General features: G+C 40.6%; 3 protein-coding genes and 1 pseudogene across 3 annotated transcripts; 3 read left to right on the top strand and 1 right to left on the bottom strand.

Annotated features, from left to right (window-relative positions):
- Window positions 1–1,274: 1,274 nt before the first annotated feature.
- LOC141823469 (G-type lectin S-receptor-like serine/threonine-protein kinase At4g27290) lies at window positions 1,275–5,276 on the bottom strand (annotated as a pseudogene).
- On the top strand, window positions 5,103–8,161 carry LOC141831299 (uncharacterized). Its single transcript, XM_074718686.1, has 2 exons — window positions 5,103–6,142; window positions 7,798–8,161. Exons 1-2 carry the CDS (start codon window positions 5,283–5,285, stop codon window positions 7,970–7,972), a joined length of 1,035 nt encoding a protein of 344 aa, XP_074574787.1. The 5' UTR covers window positions 5,103–5,282; the 3' UTR covers window positions 7,973–8,161.
- Window positions 8,162–8,538: 377 nt separating this feature from the next.
- On the top strand, window positions 8,539–9,284 carry LOC141831315 (peptidyl-prolyl cis-trans isomerase 2-like). The gene has a single exon (XM_074718688.1). It carries the CDS (start codon window positions 8,602–8,604, stop codon window positions 9,118–9,120), a length of 519 nt encoding a protein of 172 aa, XP_074574789.1. The 5' UTR covers window positions 8,539–8,601; the 3' UTR covers window positions 9,121–9,284.
- An 880-nt stretch (window positions 9,285–10,164) lies between these two features.
- On the top strand, window positions 10,165–10,830 carry LOC141843373 (chaperone protein dnaJ 11, chloroplastic-like). The gene has a single exon (XM_074731452.1). It carries the CDS (start codon window positions 10,231–10,233, stop codon window positions 10,684–10,686), a length of 456 nt encoding a protein of 151 aa, XP_074587553.1. The 5' UTR covers window positions 10,165–10,230; the 3' UTR covers window positions 10,687–10,830.
- Window positions 10,831–11,495: the final 665 nt, after the last annotated feature.

The following is an 11,495-nucleotide window of genomic DNA, read 5'->3' as shown; positions in this document are numbered from 1 at the left end:
GAAAAAATACAAAAATAATGGTTATTATGCCATATAAATTTAAAGAATTAAATTAAAAATTAGCTAAGAGAGCCAACACAATAAAAAAGATACAAGCTAATATTTAAGTATAGGAATATAGGATATTCTAAGATGATTATTGAAATAGGGTTACTTTTGTTGGATTTTTCTTTTTTACAGAATAAAATTTAAATCTTGATATTACTAACGTAGAGTAACTCTTATTCATTGTTAAGAGTTTTAATAAATATATTATGGTTATATTTGGTAGGATGAAATGGAATAGGTTTAAAAATTGTTATTATGTCTCTCTAACTAATAGAATATTACCAATAAGTTAAAATCTTCAAGACCTAGTGAAAGGGACAAACTAGGTGGAATTAGACGAGTTGATCAATCTAGAAAGGGCACACATGCAATCTAGAATAAGGCGAGATGGTCCTCGGGTCATGGTGTCGCGGTAGGACATCCAAGTTGTCACCCAGCCACTCGCGGTTCGATCTCCAGTTACGATGTATTTGTAGAAATTTTCCTCCAAATGGAGATCGCAATCAAAGGATGTTGGGCATCTAGGTTGGTTGCTGCGTGCGCTTCCTGATTTATCCTGATGGCCGGTGGGAAACTTCTGTGGAACCGGGCCGGTCACTTCCTGATTTATCCTGGTAGCCGGTGGGAAACTTCTGTAGGACCGGACCGATCACCCCTAGGGATTGAGTCAATGCGACTAACTGGGATTATCATTTTTTTTAGAATAAGGCGAGATGGAATGGATGCCAATCAAGTTAGAAGAGGTCAGCGACTCAACCCAACTAGGGTAGAGCAATCAGTTCGAGTATATTAGATAAGCCAATTAGGTTAAATGACTCGGTGATATGGTTAAATTAGGTGAGTTGATCATATCAATCAAGTCAATCATTAGGCAAGCCTACGAGATCAAACAAGTTGATTAGTAGACGAGTTTGATTTTGATATAATAGAATCAAAAACTAGTCTTAATCTGCATCCAACAAGGACTCACTTTAGCTTACTTTATTTGTTTGCCTTTGTATGAACAAAATCTTACAAGGCATTCTCTATGCCTTGGCCTATCTGATAAAATAGGCTTGCTAGATCAAGATGTTGCATAGTGTAGAAACATATCACTGAGAGATCATTTCGACAACACTAGAAACTCTATACCTATATACGAAAGACATTTCGACATAAGAATCACAAATGTACAAAAAAAAACTAAAGGAAACTACAGATAGAACTAACTTTGATATAAGGATCACTTCAGCTTGATCGCCCTTCCGGTACAGTTTTAGTGTACTCATTAGACAGGGAAACTCCTTCCATGCAAGACTTAGACTTAGCAACGTAAATCCCAGAACGATTAGGTTGATGCAGCATGACTGAGTCACTGCTTAGCATCAAAACTACTTCTGCCATTGATGGCCTGTCTTGGCTCCCTTCTTGTACACACAATAAACCAACTTGAAAGCACCTTAATGCTTTAGACATGGTGTAAGAATCTCCACTTGATTCAACAAGAAGTTCTGAGCATCTACCTTCTTTCCATAGCTTCCATGCCTACAAGTATTTAATTTTTTACACCAAGTTCAATTTTCGATAACTTATGACAATCTTGAGAAAGATGTATAGAGGTACTCAACCTGTCCTAATAGATTTTTCGGTTGATCTGCTTGAAAAATATCAGTGCTTTTTTTACCACTCAGGATCTCCAACAGCAAGACCCCGAAGCTGTAAACATCTGATTTTTCGGAGAAGTGTCCTCCCATTGCATATTCCGGAGACATATAACCACTGTATATGTTGAAGATGTTAGCTTATTAAACTAAATCAAATGATATTTCATCATCAATAGCAATTGAATGGTGTTTACCATGTGCCAATAACTCTATTTGTGCTTCCTTCAGTTTGGCCCACACAGAAAGTCTTTGCTATCCCAAAGTCTGAAATTTTTGGGTTTAAATCGCGGTCGAGGAGAATATTACTCGCCTTCAAATCTCTATGAATGATTTTTAGTCTAGAATCTTGATGGAGGTAGAGGAGGCCTCGAGCAATTCCTAGTATGATGTCAAACCGCTTTGTCCAATTCAGTAATGCACTCTTACTTTCATCTGTTGAATGTTCAATCTGGATTAGTCATTAAGCAGAAAAAAAATCAAAATCCTCTTAAATCAACATATAGAATAGTCATAATTTCAGGACGAACCGAATATGAAAGTATCCAGGCTTTTATTTGGCATATACTCGTAAATCAACATTCTTTCCTCGTCCTCAATGCAGCAACCCAGTAGACGAACAAGGTTCCGATGCTGTAGTTTGGCGATGATTAAAACTTCAGTTTTGAACTCATCTACACCTTGTGCAGAATCTTTAGACAATCTTTTCACAGCAACCTCTTGTCCATCTTCTAGCTTACCCTGATAGTTTTGGCGAAGGTTAATGTCGCAAGAACACATATGTCAACTTACAAATACATAAATATACGAGGTATTCACCTTGTAAATAAGGCCAAATCCACCAATTCCAACTATATTGTCTCTCGATAATCCATTAGTTGCACTTCTTATTGAATGCATACCATATAAAGGCAACTCCAGCTCTGTTTCTTTCGAAGTGGAGGAGTTTACTACTTTAACTGGTTCAAATTTTGAGAAATAAGTTCATTCTCTACATTTATGAACAAGATCGAAAATTTGGCAAACAAGTGGATTCAAAAGAGGAGTAAACATACCGAGCTTGCTTCTCTTCAACCTTAAGAATGAACCGACAGATAGAAGCAAAAGAAAACTCAGCAATGGAATTATGACTATCATTGCAATTGACTTCTTCTTTCCTGAACCACTTAGTGAATCTGCAGAGGAAGTTGATATTAGAAATCTGTCGATACTACACTCATTCTACGAAATACGATACTTTTCTAGTCGAAATGCTTAAGATAGAACTAGAAAAAGCTTGAGCATGATCAAAGAGAGTAGAGCCAGTTGTGTAACTGGAATATGTATATTGCCTTTGCTTATCTTGTAAACTGAGATTTCGTGATGCGAAGAGGAATTTACCTAATTCAGAAGCTGCAAGCCGAATGTATAGATCATTGCCTCCTTTTGTGAACACCCTAATATCCATCAGATCAGCAGGCCAAGAAACGCACGTGCTACCTCTGATCACAGCAAACGCCATGCAAGAACAGTTTCTCAAGCACAAATCTCGGCACTCATCGAGTGTCATGTTGCTCACTGCGCTGGCATTGAGAGTGTCAGGCAGCTTCACATTTTGCAGATGCAAAAAACCATCTGTTGAACAATTCAGAGGTATTTTTCTCACACAACCATCTGCATGCTCTCTGAGGTCCCAATCTTTAGGTGACTTGGGAGTGAAACCCTGCAAGCATTGGCATATAGGTGAATAGTTGGTTGTGCAATTGCCATTTGCTCCACAATGGGCGTAATCGTCGCAAGGATCTGAGGGAACCGACCAATAAAGGTCCCATCGGTTGCTCGAATTCGACCAAACGAATCTTTGCAATTGTCCACTCTCGTTGATAACTGCTCGGCCGAGGAAATTCTTGTCCAGGCCTTCAAATGTGTAGTATATCTCATCTTTGTCATCGACAAACTGGAACTTAAGAACATTGTTTGAGGCCATATCAGGGCGGCCGCTCCAACGTTGGCCATCCCATGGTCCCGTTCGAAAGATCTGAGTGGTTCCTTGCCATGTATAGGCTTCAGGTACTCCGCGAGGGTCCAAGCCATAGGTGAACTCCCCTGGAGAAGGATCAGAAACACTCTTCCATGCTGTGAGATTCCTATTGAGCTTGGCTCTGATGTCCACTCCAATCTTCATGCCGGGCAAAAAAGTATCGCCAGGATGATCAAAACTTTGCCACAAGATGTTACCGGACGAGTTGTCGGTCAAGACGAGGTTCCCTGAGTCCCAGAGCCTGAGTGAAGGGTAGCTGCTGGCGTTCGATGTGCTCGTTGACCAAACAGTTGCATTTGCAGCTTGATCAAGCAGTAACAAATCTCCAGTTGCGGTGAGACTCAACAGTCCTGTGGAGGTGTTGAGAGGGATGTTTCTGTTGGCCACCCATACGACAGGGTGGTCAAAGATTTCCTTGAACCATATTCCCAAGAATTTGTTGCTCGAATTGCTCGGTGTGAAGAATCCCAGCTCAAAGATTTCTCCTGCAGAGGTTAAGGTTTGGCCGTCCGCCAAAGATTTGCCAGGATCCAGTGTGTCTGCCACAAATTGTTAGAACAAGAATTTACTCCAAGCAAATGTCTTAATCATCAGCCAAATCTTCAAGAGATCTACAGACTTCTTGATTGAGCAACATGCATGAAAAAAAAAACCTTAATACTCGGATCAGATAAGATGGAGTAGTTGACTTTCATTTGTTTTGTTACACACTGTATTGTCCTGTGCATTTTGTCAACGCAACCGGTTTTTTTCTTACTCAGAAATGGTGAAGAGACAAAATTCTACTGATTTCTTTCTTGCAGAAATGGCACAAATCTTATTAGTTTTAAGTTCAAGCTCTTTCGATTTGAATCTAAGCTGACTCCTAAATTGATTATCGACACAACAAAACCAATAGAACAGAAGAGGAGCAGAGAAGGTGGCAGGCTTTGATGAAAACTCTGAAAGAGTTTATATCGAAAACTTTCGAGCAAAAACTCAAACATGATAAAGACCACAAACAAACTTCAACTGTCAAACTTGTTCAAGCAAGAAATCTCTCAAGTTACAGATTTCATCCTTACCTGTCTGACCAAGAGCAGTCCTAACTCCTGCAAAAACTGTAAGCACAATCCAAACCCTGCCGATCAACATTCTCTCTCTGATCTTTACTCCCTTCTCCACACAAATAGGAAGAGAGCTGCACTTTCAGGCTATAGAAGTAGAACAAGAACCCTCCTTTTATCCAAACTGGATCTCTTCAAGTAATCATCTTCTGACTTGGTCAGAAATCATAAACATATGAAGAAAGATGATGAAAGCCAGAAGAGGAAAAAAGCTAAACAGAACCTGCAAGGGAAATTACAGTTGATATGACTTCCGGAAGCTAGGGTTTCGAGAATCATGCATTGTGATGTCCGCTCCGGGCTAGGGATTTGACGTAGCGTTGTGAACTGGGATCGTTTGAAAGATTGGTGATTCATGATGAACTAGGGAAGCTAGAACTTTTCCTCTTTTGCCTCATTTTGCGACTCCGTTTCCCGATTCTTAACGCCTTCTGTAGCTAAGGCCTTCTTTGTTACTTGCATCAGGCTATGGATGACAGGAATGCAGAGGGCGAATTGCCTTCCCTCGACTCTCAACTAACCCACAAAAAAGCCGTGTGGAAGCATGAATTTGAGCGCCACCAATCTCATGTTGAAAAACTGGAGGAGAAGCTAATGGAGTTAAAGGTGACCTTGAAGTGCGCAGAAGGTGACTCCCTGGAGCTAAAGCTTCTTCGGCATAGGGTCAAAACGACCGCCGCATTGCTCGCCTACCTGAAATCGAAAGCAAGAATCATGGTATCTCCAAATTTAGCTAGTAAGTCATCTGGAATTGAGAATAAGGAGGGTATAGGGCTTGTTGACAAGCATGGCATTCCATCGTCTGAATGGTCAAAAGAGGTCAATTATCCTTCTCTCAGAAATCCAGACATGGAATCAAAACAAGATAGTGATCTTAAGCTTGGATCTTTTGTGGCTAATGATGGTAAATACATTGATGAAATACTCAAGTCGACTCATATTGTAACAGATGCTATGGACTCGCTTGTCATGCGAGCCATCAAGGCGGAAAGTGAAGCAGCTAATGAGAGAGTAAAAGTGAAGTTAGGTTTAGAAGAAAATGAAAGGAAGACACTTCAAGTCCTAAGCATGACTTTAAGGGTTGAAGAGATGGAAAAGTTTGCACTGAGTACAAATGCACTTTTGAATGAAATGAGGCAGAAGGTTGAAGACATGGTCGAAGAGTCATCGAGACAGAGACAGCGCGCCACAGAGAATGAGCAGGAGCTCTGTCGTGTAAAGCAGGACTTCGATTCTCTGCGCTTGTTTGTCAGCAATATCATCAGCATCAGTGAATCTCTTCTTTCATCAGAGAGTCAATTTCAGACTATTCAAAAACATCTAGACAGGTAACACACCCTTTAGTTCGGCTGCCAAAATGGCTATTGTTGTGCATTCCTCTCCTTGCTTTCCTTGTAGAATCTAAGTTTTTCATAGATTGCTAAACTGAATATCAGTTACTGGGTTAACCCATGTTCTTCACCTTTCAATTTCCCTTTGACAACCTCACAACTAATAATAATTTCTTAAACATGCATTCAAATTTTAGGTTATTCCAACTTTCTTTAATTGTGCTCAATAATAAAAAAGCTTCATAGCTTTACAAACCTAATTTAATTATCAGTTTCTATACCTCACTATTAGTTTCAGACAACTCAAATAAGTCTCCTTTAGTGAATTTATAGACCTTACTAGATCTAAAAAATTATGTGTCTCCATGTCTTACTTTATAATGGATTTTATAACCCACCAAGGCTATGAAACATCTAAAAGATGGAAGGAGCCAAAAGAAGCTAAGCTTAATTAGAGTCAATCTGTTTGGTGTTCTTCAAAGAGTTATGCTTTATGAACCTAGTTTAACTATCAGTTTCTAGGTCTCACTATTAGTTTCAGACAACTCAAATAAGTCTTCTTTAGGTCAACCAACTATGTATTTATAGACCTTACTAGATCTAAAAAATTATGTGTATGCATGTCTTTATGATGGATTTTAAACCCACCATGTCTATGAAACATCTTAAAGATGGAAGGAGCCAAAAGAAGCTAAGCTTAATTAGATTCAAGCTGCTTGTTGTTCTTCAATGAGTTATGCTTTGTTATTACATGTTAATATCATAGGAAAATTTCATATCCTTGCATTTGGATATATTGTGCTATATTGACTACTTGTGTGTCGCAATGTTGTAGCAGGAATCTTTTATATTAACTTTTTTTTTAACACAATCTGTTTCAGTGCTATAGGTTAAGGTTGCCGGTCCAATCACACAATCTTTAATTTTTTGGTATCCTAGAAATAATATTAGAATACTTTATTCTGTTAGTGTATTCATTTTTTTTTCTTCACATTGTCATCTTGCTTAGATGTGCATCAAACCATAAGCATATATGTTCCTCCAATCTTTTCAGATAATGTGCCTAGAATGTTGCTATTAGTTTCCCTTAGTTCCTTTTGCAGAATGCTTATGGATAAAAATGTTTATGATTGCTGTTTGTGTACTCTAACAATAACAATTTTCAATACTGTTGTTGGTGTATATTTCAACTCACATAACATGGGTGTGTAGCAACAGAGAGAAGATCTGGACAACATATTTCAACTCACACATGAGAATTGGATCTCCATCATTTCAATTCAGACTAAGTCAGCTTCTTTGTTTTTTCTTTCAATCACATCCTACTTAGTATCGTCGGTAGTCACTCGGTTATCATCGCACAACCAATTTTCAATACTGTAACAGGAGGATCATTATCCATCAATCTAAATACATATTCAGTTTCTCGGATGAGTTTGTTTGGTAAAGTTAACCTCCTGATTAAACAGCATCAAATGTGTTGTTTTATTTTGCTTCTGAGATGTCCTTTACTAGTGAATTCACAACCATAAACATCTAAAATCTAGATGTTAGATAACCTTCATGAACATCATTCATATGCATAAACACAAGCAAAATAGAAATACCATTAACATTATAGACTCTTGAACCATACTACTTTCATTCTGCAGGTTAGTCGCTGAGACTGATCACCTCGAGAACGAGAAGGCTCAAAAGGAGGCTGAAGTTCAGAAGCTCATTGAGGAAAATGTGAGGCTAAGGGCTTTGTTGGACAACAAAGAGTCACAATTGCTTGCAATGAATGAACAATACAAGTGGATGCTCCTCAACAACCCTGGCATTTAGTTCATATTCTCTCCCTGGCATGCAACTAACAACTGTGTTTCTATTTCCTCTGCTACTATCTGCTTTGGTGATTAAGATGATTTTGAGAGAATTACTGCTCTTAATTATGTATATTGTTAGCCTCTTTATTATGTAAACCCAAATGATGACATCCAGATAATAAACATCAAGCAATTGCTTTCTCTCTTTTGTTTTTCATGCAACAGTTAGCAGATGTTGATGCACCATGAAGTACTTAATTCACTAATTAATTGATTTGCTACTTCCATCCAACTGCTTAAGGGTTAATTAATCCACAATTGCAACCGACACAGTTGGCCCCACAACGGAAACACCCAATTCACATTCGGGTACACCGTCGGGTAAGAAAATCAAGGTCCGCGTCGTTGCTCCTCCGCAACACGGTACACGTGCTCTTAACCCAACCAGGCGCCTTAATCTGACTACGGTTAGTTAACCACTCTCCACCTACTATGTCTCAGATCTAGACACGTGTCCATTTTGAACGTTACAGATTCTACCTGAGGGTGTTTAAGATCGGGCTCAAACAGAACGGAAACGAAGACAGCGATCAAGGTCAGATCGGGAAGCGTACCTGAAACCCTAGACGATCGATCTCTATCGGAGAGATGGCCTCGAACCCGCGTGTGTTCTTCGACATGACCGTGGGGGGCTCGCCGGCGGGGAGGATCGTGATGGAACTCTACGCCGACGTGGTGCCGCGGACGGCGGAGAACTTCCGCGCGCTGTGCACGGGCGAGAAGGGCGTGGGCCGCTCCGGGAAGCCGCTCCATTACAAGGGCTCGAGCTTCCACAGAGTGATCCCGGGGTTCATGTGCCAGGGCGGCGACTTCACCCGAGGCAACGGCACCGGCGGCGAGTCGATCTACGGCGACAAGTTCGCCGACGAGAACTTCTCGAAGAAGCACACGAGCGCCGGGGTGCTGTCGATGGCGAACTCCGGGGCCAACACCAACGGCTCGCAGTTCTTCATCTGTACGGCGGAGACGGCGTGGCTGGACGGGAAGCACGTGGTGTTCGGCCGCGTGGTGGAGGGGATGGAGGTGGTGAAGGCGATCGAGGCGGTGGGGTCTCAGGGCGGCGCCACCAAGAAGCCCGTCGTCATCGCCGACTGCGGCCAGCTCTGAGGGATGGACTCCTCCTGCCACTCATCGCCGGCAACCTTGCTCGCCTTTCATCTAATAATCGTCGGATCGAGCGTTTCTGGCCGTCGATCTCGACTCGCTTACCATCCTCGCCGTCGCTGTGGTGGCCCTTTTTGATCAATAATATTAGTAGGAGATTTCTCTAATATTTTCTCCTTGTTTTTTCACATTTATATTTCTCTAAAATTTTATATTTAATTGCTAAAAAAACACTATAATTAAATGAGGACTTAAATACTAAATATTATGATTGATAGATGAAAATGTTGATAACTGATCAACTATTGAAAATCAAATGCTTCAAAGTTACTAAATCATATTATATTTTATTAAAAGAGTCATTTAATGAATTTAAGGATGACACCCCAATTCCTATTATAAATTTCACATTTGAAATTTAACTTTATATTTGAGTTTGTGTTATTTGTAAGAATTTATTTACAAAGTCAACGTCAAAAGTCAACAACTCTAATCACCATCTCAATTAAGGTCATAATTTTTTTTTATTACGGAGAGAATGTGTGTTTTTTCAAAGTATTATTGTTTTTTGTGGGGTCCATTAATTTATTATCATTGACGCAATCCGCGTGAAAGTAGTGTTTGACTCTAGGGGAATTTTCATTTTCCCCTGAAATTTATATCTTTTTTCAAATGCCTCCAAAGTTTCAAAATCTAACAAGTTTTTTAGTTTATATTTAAATTTAGCACAATCTTTTGCATAACATTTATAGAAGGTGTCTTTTTTTTTATAAGTAAATATTTTTATACCACTCAAAAGAAATGTACAATGTTCAACATAATTTTATGAAAAATAATTTGATAAGATTTGAGAGTTTTATGAAAAAAGGATAATTATGAACTATAAGGGTGAAAATGAAATTTCCTTTGATTCTGTGACTCAAGCCCACCGGATCTCCACCGGCGCCATAACTAAACCAAGATCGAATCTGAACCGTCCATGATCCATCAAGATAAGCACAAGCGGTACCTAAATTCCATCGCCGCCGCACACCGGTCCTTCTTTCCCGTCGTCTATATAAAACCGGTCGCCGAATTCGCTTTCGTTCGTCGCAAAAAATCCCGATCTCGTCGATGTTCTCGTCTTCGCAAACCCTCGCCGTCCCCAAATCCTCCTCCCTCCTCTTCCTCCCCTCCGCTCGTCGCCGGCCGCCCGTCCGCGCCGCTGTTTCCGTGCCGCCGCCTTCACCCTCCGCCCCCGACACGCTGTACGACGTGCTCGGCGTCGCCACCGCCGCATCGGGGCTCGAGATCAAGGCGGCTTACCGGAGGCTCGCCCGCGCGTGCCACCCGGACGCGGTGGTCGCGGCGGACCGGAAGACCGCGTCGGCCGACGAGTTCATGCGGATCCACGCGGCCTACGAGACGCTCTCCGACCCGGAGAAGCGCGCCGAGTATGATCGAGGGGTCCTCGCGGCGGCCATCGTCGCCGATCGAAGATGGAAGCCGTTCCGTTCTTCCCGATCGTCGTGTTCCTTCTACGCCGGCCGACGCCAGCCGCGGACGTGGGAGACGGACCAGTGCTGGTAACTCACCAGATGCATCAAAGGTGTTCGATTAAATGCCGATCTCAAATTTTCTACCCCCAATTGGTTTATTGCTGTTCTTTGTACATGTTCACAAATGCGATAATCTTTGATCTCGCCAAACAACCTCTTCCTTTTCCGATTTCAATTTTGTTTTCCCTTAAAGCACGATTGCAATCAAAACTAAAGAAAACAAATGATGAAAGAAGAAAACTATGACTTCATGTCAGCGAAACTGTTTGATGAAAAACGATATCTGAGATTCCTTGTGTCTTCATGTTCTGTTTGCTTTAAAATCATGGCTATTTGATGAAAAAGGGATATCCTTTAGCTTCATATATCAGTCAGATTGGAACTTTCCCTATTGATTTTTGAAGCAACTCTTTGGCTTTTCAAGAAAGGTTTTTGCTCAAGTTGTTACAATTCATAGATGCAAATGGAGGAAGCATTTGATGTGATGGTTTCAGTTCACCTTCCTTTAGAGGAACAGCTGAACAACTTTGGAACTAACGGATGAACTAGTGGATAAGCTTTCCCATCTCATCTAACCTTAACTGTACCAGCTTCCTACTTCCCTGGATTAGGTAATGCTTTCTTCTTTTGATGAATTGTTCATATTTTGTTGGAATTTATGTTTTGGTTGGAGTGATGATGAATGGAAAAGATGGAACATATTGGAAAGATTATGAATCAAAGGGAAAGGGAAGATTGAAAAAACAGATCATCCTTTGAATTCTATTGGCACTCTTATGTTTCTATTGTTTTGTGTTCATCTTTTTAGGCCATGATGTCTTCAACCTCACTCTTCGGAAA

Source organism: Curcuma longa, chromosome 1, assembly GCF_044706935.1.
Source record: "Curcuma longa cultivar G26 ecotype Majalengka, Jawa Barat chromosome 1, ITB_CL_G26_1.1, whole genome shotgun sequence".
Classification (NCBI taxonomy): domain Eukaryota; kingdom Viridiplantae; phylum Streptophyta; class Magnoliopsida; order Zingiberales; family Zingiberaceae; genus Curcuma; species Curcuma longa.
This window is presented reverse-complemented; position numbering and strand designations above follow the sequence as displayed.